The sequence below is a fragment of the Procambarus clarkii genome, chromosome 52 (assembly GCF_040958095.1).
Source record: "Procambarus clarkii isolate CNS0578487 chromosome 52, FALCON_Pclarkii_2.0, whole genome shotgun sequence".
NCBI classification, from domain to species: Eukaryota; Metazoa; Arthropoda; class Malacostraca; order Decapoda; family Cambaridae; genus Procambarus; species Procambarus clarkii.
In genome coordinates this window covers 13304880-13327983 of record NC_091201.1, presented here as the reverse complement: position 1 = coordinate 13327983, position 23104 = coordinate 13304880, and the positions used below count along the sequence as shown (strand labels likewise).

At 46.7% G+C, this 23104-nt stretch overlaps 1 protein-coding gene across 1 annotated transcript; it reads left to right on the top strand.

Annotated features, from left to right (window-relative positions):
- Positions 1–635: 635 nt before the first annotated feature.
- On the top strand, positions 636–9951 carry LOC123752957 (uncharacterized). Its single transcript, XM_069304383.1, has 5 exons — positions 636–2153; positions 7555–7695; positions 8056–8235; positions 8476–9495; positions 9535–9951. The coding sequence occupies exons 1-5, from the start codon at positions 636–638 to the stop codon at positions 9949–9951; spliced, it is 3276 nt and encodes a 1091-aa protein (XP_069160484.1).
- Positions 9952–23104: the final 13153 nt, after the last annotated feature.

Below are 23104 nucleotides of genomic sequence, written 5' to 3'. Positions count from 1 at the left end.
GGATAACGTCAGCAGCATATGCCAGGTTGGCTAACATAAGAACGGCCTTTAGAAACTTGTGTAAGGAATCTTTCAGAACATTATATACCACATATGTCAGACCAATCCTGGAGTATGCGGCTCCAGCATGGCGTTCATATCTAGTCAAGCATAAGACTAAACTGGAGAAGGCTCAAAGGTTTGCCACCAGACTAGTACCCGAGCTGAGAGGTATGAGCTACGAGGAGAGACTACGGGAATTGAACCTCACTTCGTTGGAAGACAGAAGAGTTAGGGGGGACATGATCACCACATTCAAGATTCTCAAGGGAATCGACAGGGTTGATAAAGATAGGCTATTTAACACAAGGGGCACACGCACTAGGGGACACAGGTGGAAACTGAGTGCCCAAATGAGCCACAGAGATATTAGAAGGAACTTTTTTAGTGTCAGAGTGGTTGACAAATGGAATGCATTAGGAAGCAATGTGGTGGAGGCTGACTCCATACACAGTTTCAAGTGTAGATATGATAGAGCCCAATAGGCTCAGGAACCTGTACACCTGTTGATTGACGGTTGAGAGGCGGGACCAAAGAGCCAGAGCTCAACCCCTCGAAAGCACAACTAGGTGAGTACAACTAAGTGAGTACACGTCATGCAGCTAACACACGTCACACTAGGCACAAACGTCACACAGCCCACACAAGTCACGCAGCCCACACACGTCACGGAGCCCACACACGTCACGGAGCCCACACACGTCACGGAGCCCACACAAGTCACGGAGCCCACACACGTCACACAGCCCACACACGTCACGGAGCCCACACAAGTCACGGAGCCCACACAAGTCAAGGAGCCCACACAAGTCACGCAGGCCACACACGTCACTCAGCCCACACACGTCACTCAGCCCACACACGTCACGGAGCCCACACAAGTCACGCAGGCCACACACGTCACTCAGCCCACACACGTCACGCAGCCCACACAAGTCACGCAGGCCACACACGTCACTCAGCCCACACACGTCACTCAGCCCACACACGTCACGGAGCCCACACAAGTCACGGAGCCCACACAAGTCACGGAGCCCACACACGTCACTCAGCCCACACACGTCACGGAGCCCACACAAGTCACGGAGCCCACACACGTCACTCAGCCCACACACGTCACGGAGCCCACACAAGTCACGGAGCCCACACAAGTCACGGAGCCCACACACGTCACTCAGCCCACACACGTCACGCAGGCCACACACGTCACTCAGCCCACACACGTCACTCAGCCCACACAAGTCACGGAGCCCACACAAGTCACGGAGCCCACACACGTCACGGAGCCCACACACGTCACGGAGCCCACACAAGTCACGGAGCCCACACAAGTCACGGAGCCCACACACGTCACTCAGCCCACACACGTCACTCAGCCCACACAAGTCACGGAGCCCACACAAGTCACGGAGCCCACACACGTCACTCAGCCCACACAAGTCACGGAGCCCACACAAGTCACGGAGCCCACACACGTCACTCAGCCCACACAAGTCACGGAGCCCACACAAGTCACGGAGCCCACACACGTCACTCAGCCCACACAAGTCACGGAGCCCACACAAGTCACGGAGCCCACACACGTCACTCAGCCCACACAAGTCACGGAGCCCACACAAGTCACGGAGCCCACACACGTCACTCAGCCCACACAAGTCACGGAGCCCACACAAGTCACGGAGCCCACACAAGTCACGCAGGCCACACACGTCACTCAGCCCACACACGTCACTCAGCCCACACACGTCACGGAGCCCACACAAGTCACGGAGCCCACACAAGTCACGGAGCCCACACACGTCACTCAGCCCACACACGTCACTCAGCCCACACAAGTCACGGAGCCCACACAAGTCACGGAGCCCACACAAGTCACGCAGGCCACACACGTCACGCCGCCCACACACGTCACTCAGCCCACACAAGTCACGGAGCCCACACAAGTCACGGAGCCCACACACGTCACTCAGCCCACACACGTCACTCAGCCCACACAAGTCACGGAGCCCACACACGTCACGCAGGCAACACAAGTCACGCAGGCCGCACACGTCACGGAGCCCACACAAGTCACGCAGGCCACACACGTCACGCCGCCCACACACGTCACGCAGGCAACACAAGTCACGCAGGCCACACACGTCACGCAGGCCACACACGTCACGCAGGCCACACACGTCACGCAGCCATCACACGTCACGCAGGCCACACACGTCACGCAGTCCACACACGTCACGCTGCCCACACACGTCACACAGCCCACACACGTCACGCAACCCACACAAATCACGCAGCCCACACACGTCACTCAGCCCACACAAGTCACTCAGCCCACACAAGTCACGCAGCCCACACACGTCACGCTGCCCACACACGTCAAGCTGCCCACACACGTCACGCAACCCATGCAATATGTATTGTACGTAAGAGCAGTCCTGGAGTATGTTGCCCCAGCATGGACTCCGTACCTTGTCAAGCACAAGACGAAGCTGGAAAAATTTCAGAAGAATGCCACTAGACTAGTCCCAGAACTTAGAGGCATGAGATATGAGGAAAGGCGTCATGAAATGCACCTCACGTCCCTGGAAGACAGAAGAGTTCGGGAAGACATGATCATCACAAAGAAAATTCTCAAAGGAATTGACAGGTTAGACAAGGATGGATTATTGACACGGGTGGTACACGCACAATGGGACACAGGTGGACACAGAGTACCCATATGAGTCACAGAGACATTATATAGAACTTTTTCAGTGTCAGAGTAGTTAGTAAATGGATGTAATGGATTTGAGTCAAGGACGGGTTGCATAGAGAGGGGTGTTTGGCAGGTGCATGTAATCACTTGGGCCTTTGTTTGGAGGACAGGCTGCCACTGACTGTGTTGGAACCGTTAGTGTTAACATTCAACCCCGTCATGGGTCTGGACCCACCACTGTGTTGACAGTCAACCCGGTCATGAGGTCTCGAACCACCACCATGTTTACAGTTTACCCGGTCATAAAAACGTGTGACCAGACAAATACACCTAGAAGCAGCAGTCTCGTGGCGCAATGGGTAAGACACTCGCTCGCGCTTCGCGAACGATTTGGCCTGGGTACATATCCTGTCGCGGGAGGATTAACTAGGCGCCAATCCTTAACTTTATTCTTCTGTTCATCCAGCACTGAATGGGTATCGGGTTGTTAAAAGATTTGGCAGGTCGTTTTCCAGGAAAACTTAAGAGTAAGGACCTGCCCGAAACGACATGCTAGTAATCACCTAGTTGTGCTGGCAGAGACTGAGTTTCGGCTCTTTGGCCCCGCCTCTCAACTTTCAATCAACTAGTGTATAGACTCTTATGCCTACTGGGCTCTATCATATCTACATTTGAAACTGTGTATGGAGTCTGCCTCCACCACATCATTGCCTAAATACAATCCATTTGTTAACTACCTTGAGAAAGGGTGGTTTATTGGCCTTACAAACATGTGAAAACTATTTTATACATAAATAAAATAAAAGCGGCATTTAGTTATGATTGTGATGTAGCGTTCATATTGCGGTTCTTTAATTCAACTAAACCATTTCAGTTTGAACGGCGCCGGTGTCCACATAGTTATGCTCCTGAAACAATGTTAACACTTAATGGTCATCGTATCCAAGCTCATGTTCCATAACAACTATATTAAAACCAAGTACCAGAGGGTTATGTTTTATGGAGGAGTATAGAGGCCCCCCTTAGTTATAAGTCTCCTTGGGTAGTAGTCTCCTTAGGTATAAGTCTCCTTAGGTATAAGTCTCTTTAGGTATAAGTCTCCTTAGGTATAAGTCTCCTTAGGTATAAGTCTCCTTAGGTATAAGTCTCCTTAGGTATAAGTCTCCTTAGGTATTAGTCTCCTTAGGTATTAGTCTCCTTAGGTATTAGTCTCCTTAGGTATAAGTCTCCTTAGGTATAAGTCTCCTTAGGTATAAGTCTCCTTAGGTATAAGTCTCCTTAGGTATAAGTCTCCTTAGGTATAAGTCTCCTTAGGTATAAGTCTCCTTAGGTATAAGTCTCCTTAGTTATAAGTCTCCTTAGGTATAAGTCTCTTTAGGTATAAGTCTCCTTAGGTATAAGTCTCCTTAGGTATAAGTCTCCTTAGGTTAAGTCTCCTTAGGTATAAGTCTCCTTAGGTATTAGTCTCCTTAGGTATAAGTCTCCTTAGGTATGAGTCTCCTTAAGTATAAGTCTCCTTAGGTATAAGTCTCCTTAGGTATTAGTCTCCTTAGGTATAAGTCTCCTTAGGTATAAGTCTCCTTAGGTATAAGTCTCCTTAGGTATAAGTCTCCTTAGGTATAAGTCTCCTTAGTTATAAGTCTCCTTAGGTATAAGTCTCTTTAGGTATAAGTCTCCTTAGGTATAAGTCTCCTTAGGTATAAGTCTCCTTAGGTATAAGTCTCCTTAGGTATAAGTCTCCTTAGGTATTAGTCTCCTTAGGTATAAGTCTCCTTAGGTATGAGTCTCCTTAAGTATAAGTCTCCTTAGGTATAAGTCTCCTTAGGTATTAGTCTCCTTAGGTATAAGTCTCCTTAGGTATAAGTCTCCTTAGGTATAAGTCTCCTTAGGTAATAGTCTCCTTAGGTATAAGTCTCGTTAGGAATAAGTCTCCCCTCCCTTAGGTATAAGTCTCCTTAGGTATAAGTTTCCTTAGGTATAAGTGTCCTTAGGTATAAGTCTCCTTAGGTATAAGTATCCTTAGGTATAAGTCTCCACAGGTATAAGTGTCCTTAGGTATAAGTCTCATTAGGCATAAGTCTCCCCCCCCCCTTAGGTATAAATCCTCTTAGGTATAAGTCTTCCCCCCTTATGTATAAGTCTCCTTAGGTATAAGTCTCCTTAGGTATTAGTCTCCCCCCCCCCTTAGGACTTATACCAAAGTCCCGTTAGGTATAAGTCCCCTTAGGTATGTCTCCCCCCTTAGGTATAAGTCTCCCCCCTTAGGTATAAGTCTCCCCCTTAGGTATAAGTCTCCCCCTTAGGTATAAGTCTTCCCTAAGGTATAAGTCCCCCCCCTTAGGTATAAGACTCCTTAGGTATAAGTCTCCCCCTTAGGTATAAGTCTCCCCCTTTAGGTATAAGTCCTCCCTTAGGTATAAGACTCCTTAGGTGTAAGTCTTCCCCCTTAGGTATAAGACTCCTTAGGTATAAGTCTCCCCCCTTAGGTATAATTCCCCCTTTAGGTATAAGACTCCTTAGGTGTAAGTCTCCCCCCTTAGGTATAAGTCCCCCCCTTAGGTATAATTCCCCCCTTAGGTATAAGACTCCTTAGGTGTAAGTCTCCCTCCTTAGGTATAAGTCTCCCCCCTTAGTCCCCCCTTAGGTATAAGTCTTCCCTTAGGTATAAGTCCCCCCTTAGATATAAGACTCCTTAGGTATAAGTCTCCCCCCTTAGGTATAAGTCTCCCCCCTTAGGTATAAGTCTCCCCCTTAGGTATAAGTCCCCCCTTAGGTATAAGACTCCTTAGGTATAAGTCTCCCCCTTAGGTATAAGTCTCCCCCCTTAGGTATAAGTCTCCCCCTTTAGGTATAAGTCCCCCCCTTAGGTATAAGACTCCTTAGGTGTAAGTCTTCCCCCTTAGGTATAAGACTATACCCTAAGAAACAATTGGTATGGGGCTTGGGATGGCATGGGATAAGCCACATGCCCGCTTCCTTAGCTCCCTTTCTGAAGTCTAGACTAACAAAAACGAATTTAAAAGTTGTAATCACCAGTGACTCTTCAACTTTATTCATAAAATCAAGTAAACACGCACCAATGGGCGTTCCCTTCATATATCTAGCCAGCACCCGCGGCCAGAGAAATATACAGACGGTTTAAATTGACTTCGCTCCGCATGGAAGGAAAGAATCGATTAAAACGGCAGTTTTAGAGTCCATTGAACGTTGTGAATACTCTGGCAGTCTGATGACAGGAACTAGACTCCTTGTTTGCAGACACCACGAGGAGGAACTTGGAAGATTGTTGAGGCGTATTTAACGAGGGGAGTTTGGGTTTGAACTGTCTTAGTTAAATTAAGTAGGAAGTTGAGCAATTAACCAGTTTCCTCACAGGTCAGAAATACGAAATTATGACATTGAAAATGTGCTCATCCAGTTATGCCAAGGAATAAATGATAACACAAGCAGTCGAATATTTCATCTGAAACCAATGAAAAATTGTTTTATTTTCATTACAAACGAAGAGAACAAAATTATTACAATAAGTAGAAACAATTAGATAATAATAATATTAATAATATTAATAATAATAATATTATTAATATTAATAATAATAATATTAATAATAATAATATTAATAATATTAATATTAATAATAATAATATTAATAATATTAATATTAATAATATTAATAATAATAATATTAATAATATTAATATTATTAATATTTATAATAATAATAATAATATTAATAATAATAATATTAATAATATTAATATTAATAATATTAATAATAATAATATTAATAATAATAATAATAATAATAATAATAATAATAATATTAATAATAATAATAATGAGACAATCAGTAGGAACCATGCTTCCTATGGTCTGGGTACTCCCAAGCACACGCCTTACACCTGAGGTTCGAATCCTCCTCAAAGCTCCTACTGATTTTGTCCATGATATATTACGTTAATGTGATTTCTTTGCGCATTAGAAATTAAGAGTTGCGGGCGGGACCTTTATGCCACAGTGCTGGCGGGTTATGTGTTCACTTCAGAACATTTCAGAATAGAACATTCATTTCAGTTCAGTTCAGCCCTAGAACATTCAGATCGATCCAAGATTACATTACAGCATATAGTGGCTTAGTCCTGACGCCTGACAGCTGGATTCGTAGTCCTGAGGTTCCTGCTTCAATCCCCGGTGGAGGCGGAGACAAATGGGCAAAATGTTTCTTTCACCCAGATGGCCTGTTACCTAGCAGTAAATAGGTACCTGGGAGTTAGACAGCTGCTACGGGCTGCTTCCCACGGGGTGTGTAACAAAAAGGATGCCTGGTCGAGGACTGGTCCGCGGGGACGCTAACCCCTAAAATCATCTCAAGATAATCTCAAGATAGAGATTTAAGGCGTGTGCTTGGGAGTACTCAGCATGCAAGTTTGAATCATGCACATGTCACTCAATGATTTTCTCAATAATAATCAAAATAATGAGTACCGTGACTTTCCATACATGTTTATTGATGAAGTTGTTAATTACGTGGAGCGTAACGTGCATGTTCTGAGACTGATGTGTGTTAGAGGGTCCCACGTTGCCATACGTGACCCTCCAGTACATCCCAAAACGATGCCTGGTCCTCCAGGGAGACCCAGGAGGATGCCTGAACTTCCAGGGCATTCCATAAGGATGCTTGAATCTCCAAGACGTTCTAGAAGGATGCCTGGACCTCCAAGGTGTCTCAGAAGGATGCCTGGACCTCCAATGTGTCCCAGAAGGATGCCCTGACCTCCAAGGTTTCCCAGAAGGATGCCTGAACCTCCAACGTGTCCCAGAAAGATGCCTGGACCTCCAAGGTGTCCCAGAAGGATGCCTGGACCTCCAAGGTGTTCCAGAAGGATGCCCTGACCTCCAAGGTGTCTCAGAAGGATGCCTGGACTTCCAAGGTGTCCCAGAAGGATGCCCTGACCTCCAAGGTTTCCCAGAAAGATGCCTGAACCTCCAAGGTGTCCCAGAAGGATGCCTGGACCTCCAAGGTGTCCCAAAAGGATGCCTTGACCTCCAAGGTGTCCCAGAAGGATGCCCTGACCTCCAAGGTGTCCCAGAAGGATGCCTGAACCTCCAAGGTGTCCCAGAAGGATGCCTGGACCTCCAAGGTGTCCCAGAAGGATGCCCTGATCTCCAAGGTTTCCCAGAAGGATGCCTGGACCTCCAAGGTGTCCCAGAAGGATGCCTTGACCTCCAAGGTGTCTCAGAAGGATGCCTGGACCTCCAAGGTGTCCCAGAAGGATGCCTGGACCTCGAAGGTGTCCTAGAAGGATGCCTTGACCTCCAAGGTGTCCCAGAAGGATGCCTGGACCTCCAAGGTGTCCCAGAAGGATGCCTTGACCTCCAAGGTGTCTCAGAAGGATGCCTTGACCTCCAAGGTGTCTCAGAAGGATGCCTGGACCTCCAAGGTGTCCCAGAAGGATGCCTGGACCTCCAAGGTGTCCCAGAAGGATGCCCTGACCTCCAAGGTGTCCCAGAAGGATGCCTGAACCTCCAAAGTGTCCCAGAAGGATGCCTGGATCTCCAAGGTGTCCCAGAAGGATGCCCTGACCTCCAAGGTGTCCCAGAAGGATGCCTGGACCTCCAAGGTGTCCCAGAAAGATGCCTTGACCTCCGAGGTGTCTCAGAAGGATGCCTGGACCTCCAAGGTGTCCCAGAAGGATGCCTGGACTTCGAAGGTGTCCTAGAAGGATGCCTTGACCTCCAAGGTGTCCCAGAAGGATGCCTGGACCTCCAAGGTGTCCCAGAAGGATGCCTTGAATTCCAAGGTGTCTCAGAAGGATGCCTTGACCTCCAAGGTGTCTCAGAAGGATGCCTGGACCTCCAAGGTGTCCCAGAAGGATGCCTGGACCTCGAAGGTGTCCCAGAAGGATGCCTGGATCTCCAAAGTGTCCCAGAAGGATGTCTGGACCTCCAAGGTGACCCAGAAGGATGCCTGGACCTCCAAGGTGTCTCAGAAGGATGTCTGGATCTCCAAAGTGTCCCAGAAGGATGTCTGGACCTCCAAGGTGACCCAGAAGGATGCCTGGACCTCCAAGGTGTCTCAGAAGGATGCCTGGATCTCCAAAGTGTCCCAGAAAAATATCTGGAACTCCAAGGTGTCCCAGAAGGATGCCCTGACCTCCAAGGTGTCCCAGAAGAATGTCTGGACCTCCAAGGTGTCCCAGAAGGATGTCTGGACTTCCAAGGTGTCCCAGAAGGATGCCTGGACCTCCAAGGTGTCACAGAAGGATGCCCTGACCTCCAAGGTGTCCCAGAAGAATGTCTGGGACTCCAAGGTGTCCCAGAAGAATGTCTGGACCTCCAAGGTGTCCCAGAAGGATGTCTGGACCTCCAAGGTGTCCCAGAAGAATGCCTGGACCTCCAAGGTGTCCCAGAAGGATGCCCTGACCTCCAAGGTGTCCCAGAAGGATGCCCGGACCTCCAAGGTGTCCCAGAAGGATGCCTTGAATTCCAAGGTGTCTCAGAAGGATGCCTTGACCTCCAAGGTGTCTCAGAAGGATGCCTGGACCTCCAAGGTGTCCCAGAAGGATGCCTGGACCTCGAAGGTGTCCCAGAAGGATGCCTGGATCTCCAAAGTGTCCCAGAAGGATGTCTGGACCTCCAAGGTGACCCAGAAGGATGCCTGGACCTCCAAGGTGTCTCAGAAGGATGTCTGGATCTCCAAAGTGTCCCAGAAGGATGTCTGGACCTCCAAGGTGACCCAGAAGGATGCCTGGACCTCCAAGGTGTCTCAGAAGAATGCCTAGATCTCCAAAGTGTCCCAGAAAAATATCTGGAACTCCAAGGTGTCCCAGAAGGATGCCCTGACCTCCAAGGTGCCCCAGAAGAATGTCTGGACCTCCAAGGTGTCCCAGAAGGATGTCTGGACTTCCAAGGTGTCCCAGAAGGATGCCTGGACCTCCAAGGTGTCCCAGAAGGATGCCCTGACCTCCAAGGTGTCCCAGAAGAATGTCTGGGACTCCAAGGTGTCCCAGAAGAATGTCTGGACCTCCAAGGTGTCCCAGAAGGATGTCTGGACCTCCAAGGTGTCCCAGAAGAATGCCTGGACCTCCAAGGTGTCCCAGAAGGATGCCCTGACCTCCAAGGTGTCTCAGAAGGATGTCTGGACCTCCAAGGTGTCCCAGAAGGATGCCCGGACCTCCAAGGTGTCCCAAAAAGACGAAAGGACCTTCAGGACGTAAAATATAGCGTCTCCACGTCCCTAGTTCAGGATAATTGTCGTTTGGGTGAAACTACATAGTGTAAAAGTTGGAATTGAAGTGTATGTGTGTGCGAGTGTGTGAGTACTCACATAGTTGTACTCTGGTTCTTTGGTCCCGCCACGCAACCGTCAATCTACTGATGTACAGATTTCTGAGCCTACTGGGCTCTATCATATCTACATTTGAAACTATGCATGGAGTCAGCCTCTACCACATCACTTCCTAATTCATTCCATTTACTAACTACTCTGACACTGAAAAATTTCATTCTAATATCTCTTTTGCTCATTTGGGTACTCAGCTTCCACCTGTGTCCCCTTGTGATTGTGCAATCCGTGTTAAAAAACCCATCCTTGTCAACCCTGTCAACTCCACATGGAATATTGTATATGGTGATCATGTCTCCCCATGCTCCTTGTCTTCCAGCGATGAGAGGTGTATTACACGCAGCCTTTCCTCGTAACTCATGCCTTTTAGTTCTGAGACTACCCTAGTGTCATACATCTGAACTTTTTTCCAGTTTCGTCATGTACTTGACAAGGAACGGGCTCCATGCTGGGACCAAATACTCCAGGATTGGCCTTACATGCGTGGTTCTGAAAGATTCCTTACAGAGGTTTCTGAAGGCAGTTTTGATGTTATCCAGCCTCGCATACGCCGCCGATGTTATTCATTTGATCAATTCCTAGATCTTTTTCACTGTCCGTTTCGTGAAGAACTTCCTCTCCCATTCGGTATCCCGTGTCTGGCCTTCTATTTCCCGCATCTAGAGTCATTACCTAACATTTACTCGGGTTGAACTTTATTAGCTATTTGTTGGACCATTCCTTTAGCTGGTCTAGGTCATCTTGTAGCCTCGTACTGTCTTCCTCTGTCTTATTCTTCCTCGTAATTTTTGCATCCTCAGTAAACATTAAGAGGAACGAGTCTATACCCTCTGGGAGATCATTTACATATCTCAAAAACAGTATAGGTCCAAGGACTAATCCCTGTGGGATCCACTGGTGACGTCTCGCCAATCTGAGACCTAACCTTTCACAGTGACTCGCTGTCGTTTGTTGCTTAGGTACTCCCTTATCCAGTGGAGTACCTTCCCTTTCACTCCTGCTTGTATCTCCAGCACTACTCTCTTATATGGTACTGTTTCAAAGGCTTTGTGGTAATCCAAAAACATGCAGACTGCCCACCATTCTCTTTCTTGCCTATTTTTTCCTGGTCACAGAATTCAACTAATCCTGTGAGGAATGATTTGTCATCCCTGAACAAATGTTACAAAGCTGATGTTGTGTTACAAAGTTCTTTCGCTCCAGATGTTCCACTAGTGTTTTCGCACAATCTTCTCGATCATCTTGTATGGTATGCACTTTAGGGACATCTGCCTATAAAGTGCCTCATGTCTATCACCCTTCTTGAATATCGGAACTTCATTAGCCGTCTTCCAAATTTTTGGCATTTCACCTCTTACCAGTGATTTGTTATACACTATGGAGAGTGGCAGGCACAGTGCTTCTGCTCCTTCCTTCAGTGTCCATGGTGAGATTCCATTCGGGCCTACTGCCTTTGTCACATCCAACTCTAGCAGATGCTTCCCTATCTCCCTACTGGTAATAACAAACTCATTTAGTGGTGTTTGGTTAGATATTCCCTCCCTTATCTCTGGGACTTCTCCTTGCTCTACTATGAAGACCTCCTGGAATTTCTTATTGAGTTCCTCGCACACTTCCTTGTCGACAGTAGTGAATTTGGCTACCACGTATCCTCAGTTTCATTACCTGTTCATTCACTGTTGTTATTCTCCTTATGTGGCTGTGCAGCAATTTAAGTTGCGTCTTTGTCTAGTTTGCATTTTCATATTGTCTTTCTGCCTCTCTTCTCACCCAGACGTATTTATTCGTTGCCCTCTGATATCTTACTCTGCTCTCTAGTGTTCTGTTATTTATATAGTTTCTCCACGCCCTTGTACTTAGTTGCTTTGCTAGCTTACATCTCTGATTAAATCATGGATTTCTCGTCTGCATTTCACTTTTCTCCAGTTGGACTGGGAAGAACCAGTCTGATGGTTCATTAAACTTCTATGTGATGTAGCCCATCATGTCTTAGGCCATCATTCATTTGAGCTATGTTTCCCATGGTATATCTGATAAGAATTTTCTTATCACCTCATAGTTTCCCTTTCAGAATGCCACCCTTTTGTTCTCTGGTCCCTTCATTGCGTACATTAACCCTACTTCGACCAGACACTCAAACATCAGTACGCTATGATCGATCATACCCATTGGGGCTTCGAAATCGATTTCACTTATGTCAGAGTCATTCAGAGTGAAGACTAGGTCGAGTCTCGCAGGTTCATCGTTGCTTTTCATTCCTGTGGGTTCCCTGACAGGTTGACTTAAAAAGCTTCTTGTCGCTACTTCCAACAGTTTAGCTCTCCATGGGTACCTTGTTTTCCCGGTCTATCCTTCTGTGATTGAAGTCCCCCATGATGAGCAGATGGGATTTAGTTCTACAGGCAATAGTGGCTGCTCTCTCAATTAGTGTTAACTGCCATGTTGTTTCTGTCATTCTCTTGCCAGGGTTACTACAACTACTCTTAGTCCTCCCATCGTCATGGTGCCTGTTTAGTCTCTGGACCCCTCGTAGCCTGAGATAGCCATCTCCACGTAACTCCCTTCCTATTTTATTAGTAGAGCCACTTCACCTCCTCTGCCTTCCATCTCTCTCCTTATTATTGTATAGATCTTAGTGACACACCACATTCATTATGATTCCGGAGAGTTTTGCTTCCGTCAGTCCGATTAAGAACATAAGAATAAAGGTAACTGCAGAAGGCCTGTTGGCCCATACGAGGCAGCTCCTATTTATAACCACCCAATTCCACTCATATACATGTCCAACCCACGCTTGAAACAATCAAGGGACCCGCCCCCCACGTTACCCGGTAATTGGTTCCACAAATCAAAACTCTGTTACCGAACCAATATTTACCCAAGTCTTTTCTAAATCAAAACTTATCCAATTTATACCAATTGTTTCGTGTTCTGTCATGTGTTGATACTTTTAATACCCTTTTAATATCCCCTTTGTTATATCCATTCATCCACTTGTACACCTCTATCATGTCAACCCTGGTTCTTCGCATTTCTTGAGAATGTAATTTAAGCTTTGTCAATCTTTCTTCATATGACAGGTTTCTAATCTGGGAGGATTACCTTTGTCATCCTACACTGGACGCGTTCTAGTGAATTTATATCCATTCTTTAGTATGGCGACCAAAACTGAACTGCATACTCTAAATGGGGCCTAACCATAGGAAGATATAGCTGAAGAACAACGCCAGGTGTCTTATTAGTAATAGTTCGATTACTAAATCCTAGTGACCTATTTGCCTTATTACGAACATTATGCATTGATATTTTGATTTTAAATTCTTATTAATCATAACACCCAGATCCCTTTCGCAATCCGATTTCTCAATCTCAACACCATCTACCTCGTATCTTGTAACTATATCATCATTACCTAGCCTCAAAAATTTACATTTGTCAGCATTAAATTGCATCTGCCAATCTTTTGATCACTTCAAAACCCTATTAAGATCGTTTTGGAGTAATAGGAAGTCTTTTTCCGTGTTTATTTCCCTCCCGATTTTTTTATCATCGGCAAATTTACAATTTTTGCTGCTCAAACCTGAATCTAAATCATTTATGTATATTATGAATAACAGAGGACCCAGGACAGAGCCTTGAGGCACTCAACTTACAACATTTTCCCTCCGACTTCCCCACTTATGCTAACTCTTTGTTTCCTTTGGTATAGCCATGCCCTTATCCAATTTAATATAGTACCCCCAAAACCGTGAGCCTCTAACTTTTTAATCAGTCTTTCATGTGGCACTGTATCAAATGCTTTGCTACAGTCAAAGTACAAAACATCACAAACCTTACCACTATCAACTGCCTCAACTCTGCTGGAATAAAATGATAGCAAATTTGTTAAACATGAACAGCCATTTGTAAAACCATGTTGTGAATCATTTATTAATTTATATTTTACCAAGATGAAGACGAATGGTATTTGCATTTATCGATTCAAGTAACTTTCCCTCAATAGACGTTAAACAAATTGACCGATAGTTTGATGCAAGTTATCTATCTTCTTTTGCAGTCGACGAGTCACAATAACGTGGCTGAAGTATGTTGACCAGACCACACACTAGAAAGTGAAGGGACGACAACGTTTCGGTCCGTCCTGGAAGTTTCTCAAGTCGATTGTGACTTGAGAATGTGTCGCCTGGACCATTCACAATCGACTTGAGAATGGTCCAGGACGGACCGAAACGTCGTCGTCCCTTCACTTTCTAGTGTGTGGTCTGGTCAACAATCTATCTCCATTCTTGAAAATTGGTACCACACTAGCAACTTTCCACGACTCTGGTACTCTGCCTGACTCTAATGATTTATTAAATATGGTAGACAATGGCTCGCAAAGCTCTTCTTTGCATTCTCAGATTACATCCTGGTTACATTTAAGATCCTAGATTGTTGGGGTTCCCAGATTCCCAGATCCCATCCAAGATTACATCAGGGTTCCCTTTTTTGAGCTCTTTCCCTAAGTTCACTTGCCTTGCTTGTAATCCCATCCACGTTTGAGTACAATACCTCGAAACTGACTATCTTCTTCACATCCTCAGTTTCTGTTGTTTCTACTGGAGTAGGGGCAAGGGGTGTCCTTGGTGGGAGGGCTTAGGAAAAGGGACCTGAGGGATCTGGGGTGTGAAGGGGCTGGGAGGATCGGGTATGGGGAAGCTAGGTGGGTCTGGGATGGTGTGGCTGGGAGGATCAGGGGTCGAGGGGGTCCATCTGGGCACGGGATGGGGAGAGCAGGAGGGGCATGTGGAAGGGGGGAGGAAGGTCAATGGTTTGGGAATGAAGGGGAGTCTGGGGAAAGGGAGCCGGGAGGTCAGGGATTGGGAGGGAAGGGGTGCCTGTTAGGGAGGGGGATGTGGTAGGAAGGAGACGTTCGGGTGAAGGTACCGGGGAGGGCATGGGCTGGAGAGAAAGAGGGGGGCATTAGGTGTTGGGAACAGGAAGGGTCTGGGGGGGGGGGGGGGTGCTAGAGGTTGGAGATGAAGGAGGGACTGGGGGGGGGGGAGAGGAACATTAAGGGCCTAGGGTAGGGAAGCATTGGGGACATGGTCTGAAGAGGGTCTTTACTGGTTGGGGAGGTGCAGGTGATTGGGTATGAATGGTCGTTGGGAGGGTTGATGGGAGCCTTCTGTTACATTCCTGCCTGGGGAATACAGGCGTGCTGGTAGGGGGATTCCCACTCCCATCTGACGTTACTGGAGATACTGAGCCGAGTCTTGTGGCTCTCCCATTCCCATCTCTTCCCTTGCATCTCCTCCTTGCTTCTGCAGCCTTCCTTCTCTCTTATCTCTTATCTCGGCATGACCCCCTGCAGAAACACGTCCTTGAGTGAGGGTGTACTCACCTATTTGTACTCACTTATTTGTGCCTGCAGAATCGAGCACTGACTCTTGGATCCTGCCTTTTGAGCTATCGGATGTTTACAGCAATTACTCGGGTCCTATTTCCCTATCATACCTAGTTTTAAAATTATGAATAGAATTTGCTTCCACAACCTGCTCCTTAAGCACATTCCTTTTTTCCACTACTCTCATGCTAAAAGAAAACTTCCTAACATCGCTGTGACTCATGTGAGTTTCCAGCTTCCACCCATGTCCCCTCGTTCTGTTACTATTCCATGTGAACATTTCGTCTGTATCCACTCTGTCAATCCCCCTGAGTATTTTATATGTTCCTATCATATCACCCCTCTCCCTTCTTTTTCTAGTTTCGTAAGGCTCAGTTCCTTCAGGCGCTCTTCATACCCCAACCCTCGTAACTTTTCTCAGTGTAGAGTACGCTGCTGTCGATATTCTATTTATATGTGTCTCAGGTATAGATAGAGAGAGAGATAGTAAAGGGAGAAGACAGAAAGAGGAGGCGGATATAAGGGGAGAATTGGAGGGGAATGAGAGGTGAGTGGGGATAGGGGAAGAGAGATTGGTGAGTGAAGGGAGGGGTGAGGGGGGGGAGGAGAGTAGGAAAAGGGGGCACAGAGACAGGCAAGAACTGGAGAGAGAGAGAGAGAGAGAGAGAGAGAGAGAGAGAGAGAGAGAGAGAGAGAGAGAGAGAGAGAGAGAGAGAGAGAGAGAGAGAGAGAGAGAGAGAGAGAGAGAGAGAGAGAGAGAGGGAGAGGGAGAGGGAGAGAGAGAGAGAGAGAGAGAGAGAGAGAGAGAGAGAGAGAGAGAGAGAGAGAGAGAGAGAGAGAGAGAGAGAGAGAGAGAGAGAGAGAGAGAGAGAGAGAGAGAGAGAGAGAGAGAGGAGAGAGAGAGAGAGAGAGAGAGAGAGAGAGAGAGAGAGAGAGAGAGAGAGAGAGAGAGAGAGAGAGAGAGAGAGAGAGGGGGAGAGGGAGAGGGAGAGGGAGAGAGAGAGAGAGAGAGAGAGAGAGAGAGAGAGAGAGAGAGAGAGAGAGAGAGAGAGGGGGAGAGGGAGAGAGAGAGAGAGAGAGAGAGAGAGAGAGAGAGAGAGAGAGAGAGAGAGAGAGAGAGAGAGAGAGAGAGAGAGAGAGAGAGAGAGAGAGAGAGAGAGAGAGAGAGAGAGAGAGAGAGAGAGAGAGAGAGAGAGAGAGAGAGAGAGAGAGAGAGAGAGAGAGAGAGAGAGAGAGAGAGAGAGAGAGAGAGAGAGAGAGAGAGAGAGAGAGAGAGAGAGAGAGAGAGAGAGAGAGAGAGAGAGAGAGAGAGAGAGAGAGAGAGAGAGAGAGAGAGAGAGAGAGAGAGAGAGAGAGAGAGAGAGAGAGAGAGAGAGAGAGAGAGAGAGAGAGAGAGAGAGAGAGAGAGAGAGAGAGAGAGAGAGAGAGAGAGAGAGAGAGAGAGAGAGAGAGAGAGAGAGAGAGAGAGAGAGAGAGAGAGAGAGAGAGAGAGAGAGAGAGAGAGAGAGAGAGAGAGAGAGAGAGAGAGAGAGAGAGAGAGAGAGAGAGAGAGAGAGAGAGAGAGAGAGAGAGAGAGAGAGAGAGAGAGAGAGAGAGAGAGAGAGAGAGAGAGAGAGAGAGAGAGAGAGAGAGAGAGAGAGAGAGAGAGAGAGAGAGAGAGAGAGAGAGAGAGAGAGAGAGAGAGAGAGAGAGAGAGAGAGAGAGAGAGAGAGAGAGAGAGAGAGAGAGAGAGAGAGAGAGAGAGAGAGAGAGAGAGAGAGAGAGAGAGAGAGAGAGAGAGAGAGAGAGAGAGAGAGAGAGAGAGAGAGAGAGAGAGAGAGAGAGAGAGAGAGAGAGAGAGAGAGAGAGAGAGAGAGAGAGAGAGAGAGAGAGAGAGAGAGAGAGAGAGAGAGAGAGAGAGAGAGAGAGAGAGAGAGAGAGAGAGAGAGAGAGAGAGAGAGAGAGAGAGAGAGAGAGAGAGAGAGAGAGAGAGAGAGAGAGAGAGAGAGAGAGAGAGAGAGAGAGAGAGAGAGAGAGAGAGAGAGAGAGAGAGAGAGAGAGAGAGAGAGAGAGAGAGAGAGAGAGAGAGAGAGAGAGAGAGAGAGAGAGAGAGAGAGAGAGAGAGAGAGAGAGAGAGAGAGAGAGAGAGAGAGAGAGAGAGAGAGAGAGAGAGAGAGAGAGAGAGAGAGAGAGAGAGAGAGAGAGAGAGAGAGAGAGAGAGAGAGAGAGAGAGAGAGAGAGAGAGAGAGAGAGAGAGAGAGAGAGAGAGAGAGAGAGAGAGAGAGAGAGAGAGAGAGAGAGAGAGAGAGAGAGAGAGAGAGAGAGAGAGAGAGAGAGAGAGGAGAGAGAGAGAGAGAGAGAGAGAGAGAGAGAGAGAGAGAGAGAGAGAGAGAGAGAGAGAGAGAGAGAGAGAGAGAGAGAGAGAGAGAGAGAGAGAGAGAGAGAGAGAGAGAGAGAGAGAGAGAGAGAGAGAGAGAGAGAGAGAGAGAGAGAGAGAGAGAGAGAGAGAGAGAGAGAGAGAGAGAGAGAGAGAGAGAGAGAGAGAGAGAGAGAGAGAGAGAGAGAGAGAGAGAGAGAGAGAGAGAGAGAGAGAGAGAGAGAGAGAGAGAGAGAGAGAGAGAGAGAGAGAGAGAGAGAGAGAGAGAGAGAGAGAGAGAGAGAGAGAGAGAGAGAGAGAGAGAGAGAGAGAGAGAGAGAGAGAGAGAGAGAGAGAGAGAGAGAGAGAGAGAGAGAGAGAGAGAGAGAGAGAGAGAGAGAGAGAGAGAGAGAGAGAGAGAGAGAGAGAGAGAGAGAGAGAGAGAGAGAGAGAGAGAGAGAGAGAGAGAGAGAGAGAGAGAGAGAGAGAGAGAGAGAGAGAGAGAGAGAGAGAGAGAGAGAGAGAGAGCACCACAGCGATGTACAGGGTAGTAGAGAATAATAATTCAAACGAGATGGGGGTTGAGATCATACCAACCAAAGAGAGAGTGGGGAGTCACGGCAGCTCAAGTGGGTGTGTGCACATGACAACGAGGTTTGTATTGGAGCCGCATCCCCTAGATATGTGATGCTGAACCCCTCTCCAAAAGTATGAAGCGTGCTGGGTGATCTCCCAATAAGGTGTAAGCACTCTACAGGGGTTTTGGTTTGGTGGGATGTCCGGAAGAGACAATCTATCGACCCACAACCACCGAATAATATTATTACGATAACCACAGCGTAATACTAGTCTATATTTTTTGCATTACATGTTGTTTCCCTTGTCTGCATTTCATTGTTTTTTGCATTTTTTAATTGCTAATCATATTTTTGTTTTTATTCTTGTCGCATGTTCAGTGTTAAATGTTTTTTTGAGAACTTGCATTTATACCTTTCAGTTATATGATCCAATTTGTTGTGCATAGTCTGTCCTAAATATTAATAATTTCAATTTCAACTTACATTCTAACCAGATTGCTACAATTTTTTTAAACTGTGTTTGCTTTTCATTCATTGAGATTTGCCTAACTACATTTTACATTTTTATTGGCCATTCACTTAGTTGAGCCTGTTTGACATTTTGAGTGTTGTGTTGTATTTGTTACTTGTACTCATTATAATCTATATTTCCATGTAAGTTTCACAGTAGCTACTGTGGCAAAGAATGTTGTACTTCTTTTCTGGTCAAATGGCGAGGCATCTCAGACAAATGTTTAGCATTCGTCACAGGAAATAACTATACCTCTCTTCGCTGGAGAGTCTCATTTGCTTGAGTCTTGGTTTATTAAGGTAGAAGATACGACCAAATCTCGTTTTTCTGATCCGTCTGATTGTTTAGCACTCGCTAGGTCATCTATTGGCAACATGCGAAGTGATGCCCGAGTAGTAGTGGACGAGAAAGCAATCGTTGATCATGGGATGTCTTTAAAGACTTTTCCGCTATCTATTCTTCAATGAGGGAGATTTAGACCCATATAGGTTGGCGAAGAAAATTGCAAATGCTACTATGCAAACTGGTGAATCTCATAACGCATTACCTAGCCAGTTAGATCAGCATCTTTACGCCTTGGAGACTGCATTTCTGATCTCAACATTGGTGAATAAAGAACACTTACTGACCCCAGGAGCAATTCCCAAGATGATTGTGTTTGGCACATTAATGCATTTTGCCTCGAAGCATACCTTCCCTCTTCTAGAGCAGCAAAATTTTGGCCCCCAACATGAAATTGGAGAGGTCTTTAAAGCCATGAATAATATTGTAGACAAGTTAGCCCTCCAAATGCCCAACTGTTACCACCCTCCCTGATACAATAAATGTAGTATCAAGCCCTCGTCGCTCTCCTTCCACAAGATCACAAAGTTCCTAGTCCTTCAGATATACACACAGAGCATGTAAACGCACAAAAGCAAAATAATCCCTTTGCATACTATCCAGACTCAAACTTTACAAGAGCACCCCTGCACCAATATATACCTATACAAAGCCCTAAGTGTCCCTCTCATAACATACGCCCCAGTAGTCCTAATGCTTGCAGCCAACACAAGCAAAACAAAGCTCCAATGAATCCAAAACAAAGCTCTGAGATCATTATGGGGACGGGACGGGACGTCCCCATAATGGTGGGACGGCTTCATCATGAATGAAACCCTCCACCTCAGGGCCAACACAAATCCTAAAACATATAGTGGAAACACCTGGCCAACAACCAGATACTCAAGCTAACTAATCACTTAACACGAGCACCACACCAGATTCCTCACCAACACAATACAGAGACGCCGGACCACTGACAACCTCTTAAAAATCCCACAACAGCCGGCACTCGCACAACTGTATACATAAGTTGCCACTAAACACATAACTTGCACATCTAGCCCAATGGGAACAGCTTTCCCTCCCTACCCTCTCCATATGGGGTAAACAAAAATTCTGTCAATGGCTAGTTGGGACTTGTCTCGATGCTTGGGTGGACATGATTTGGTGTTGAATATATACCACGAATACAAGGTTAGCAGCTGGGTAAAGCCCTGGCACTCTTCTTCAATTCTTCAGACTATCTTCTCTGACCTATTTCCCTCTGTGTCTACTTCCCACTTGCCCAATGGGCACTTTAATTGTACAACTGATTGATTGATGTGATGTGTATGCTGGGCGGTGTTTGGAACTCTCTTATGTTGTTGTTGGTTGAGGGGCGACGACGATCTAGAACTCTGGCTATAAAGGCAGTATGATAACTGTGGGATTGAAGATTTGGAAGATTGATTTATGGAAGATTTTGTTTTCTGCACCCTGCCAGTCGTCGTTTGACGAGGCTGGGGTCGACAGTGATGGCTAGGGATCCTTTTAGTCCTGTAGTTCGCTGTTGTAATACGGTGGTCCCCAAGATCACGTGCAAGCCGCATTACCCTCTCGGATTTGCGCTGCTCGACGTTTACCCTGCCAAATTTTTATGGCTTGAGCCATGTTTCCTTGTCTTATGTCCATGTTTCCTTGTCTTATGTCCATGTTTCCCTGTCTTATGTCCACGTTTCCTAGTCTTATGTCCATGATACTGGAATGTTTCACACTGTCCATTTATTGGGTTGGTATTTTTGTTGTTTAATGTGTTACATGCTGCTCGTGTCCTACTGAGTTTTTGTGCCCTGTGTGCCCGTTTGTTCAAGCACTGTTCTATATTTTACTAGTTTCCGTGTCTGTTACACTCGATTTTTCTGTCACGCTGTCTGTCACACTGTCTGTCACATTGTCACACTCAGTTTTATTGTGTTGCGCGCGTGCAATGTGTTGATGGGCGAGTGTCCGCATCCTTTTTTGAGGCTGCCTGTTGTAGTGTCTTATCCCATGTGTGCTTTTGGTTACTTATACCAGGACAGGTCTACATGATGGTGTGGTGTGCACCTTGTGTAGAGTGGTTTATTTTTGTGTACCAGTTTTGTGGATGGTTATCCCGTCATGTAGGTACTTGTGTGTTTCCTCGTGTTGCACTTCACAATGTTTATGTCTCACTGTACTTCTGCCCGTTCACTGTACTTATATTTGTTCACTGAACTTATGTTTGTTCACTGTGCTTATGTCTATTTCATTGTTCTTTCTGTTTGTTTATCTGTATTAATGTCTGTTTAACTGCGATTGCCTTTTTTCACTGGTTTGTATTGGCTGGTTCACGGCGCGGTTTCTATGGTGTTGTCTGTTATGCTTCAAACTTGTTGCCTGTTTACAATTTTGTTAACATGTTTTATTATTTTATAAACCTGAGGAAAAAGTAGTATTTGTGTGACCTGTAAACCACAACAAGCCAGTCGTGATGCATCAGATAACCGACTGCCTTGTCCCTCTCTGTATAGGCTTTCGGTTTTTGCTCTTTAAATTTGGTATAGTTAATTATTATTACCACTTTTCTAGATGCTTATATATGATTTACGTCCTTATTTGAAATCTAAAGTCTGAAATTTTCAATAAAGAAGGTGTCTTGAAACAGGTGTCTTCTTATTGCTCTCATAACGACAGGACTGGGAAAACAGCACACTGTCAACGACCCGCCCTGTCAGTGTTTATAACCACACTGTCAACGACCCGCCCTGTCAGTGTTTATAACCACACTGTCAACGACCCGCCCTGTCAGTGTTTATGACGACACTGTCAACGACCCGCCCTGTCAGTGTTTATGACGACACTGTCAACGACCCGCCTTGTCAGTGTTTATGACGACACTTTCAACGACCCGCCCTGTCAGTGTTTATGACCACACTGTCAACGACCCGCCCTGTCAGTGTTTATGACCACACTGTCAACGACCCGCCCTGTCAGTGTTTATGACCACACTGTCAACGACCCGCCCTGTCAGTGTTTATGACGACACTGTCAACGACCCGCCTTGTCAGTGTTTATGACCACACTGTCAACGACCCGCCTTGTCAGTGTTCATCACGACACTGTCAACGACCCGCCCTGGCAGTGTTTATGACCACACTGTCAACGACCCGCACGACACTGTCAACGACCCGCCCTGTCAGTGTTTATGACCACACTGTCAACGACCCGCCCTGTCAGTGTTTATGACCACACTGTCAACGACCCGCCCTGTCAGTGTTTATGACCACACTGTCAACGACCCGCCCTGGCAGTGTTCATCACGACACTGTCAACGACCCGCCCTGTCAGTGTTCATCACGACACTGTCAACGACCCGCCCTGGTAGTGTTCATCACGACACTGTCAACGACCCGCCCTGGCAGTGTTTATCACGACACTGTCAACGACCCGCCCTGGCAGTGTTCATCACGACACTGTCAACGACCCGCCCTGGCAGTGTTTATCACGACACTGTCAACGACCCGCCCTGGCAGTGTTCATCACGACACTGTCAACGACCCGCCCTGGCAGTGTTTATCACGACACTGTCAACGACCCGCCCTGGCAGTGTTCATCACGACACTGTCAACGACCCGCCCTGGCAGTGTTTATGACGACACTGTCAACGACCCGCCCTGGCAGTGTTTATCACGACACTGTCAACGACCCGCCCTGGCAGTGTTTATGACGACACTGTCAACGACCCGCCAGTGTGGTTCGCAATCACACTCCAGTACAGAGGGTGAACTTCAACAAACGCAAACATGATTGGAAACCGTATATCAAGAGAGAGTGGCGTCTCCAGCCTCACAAGAGGCAGTAAACCATCAGTTTAGAGAGAGAAATGAAAAT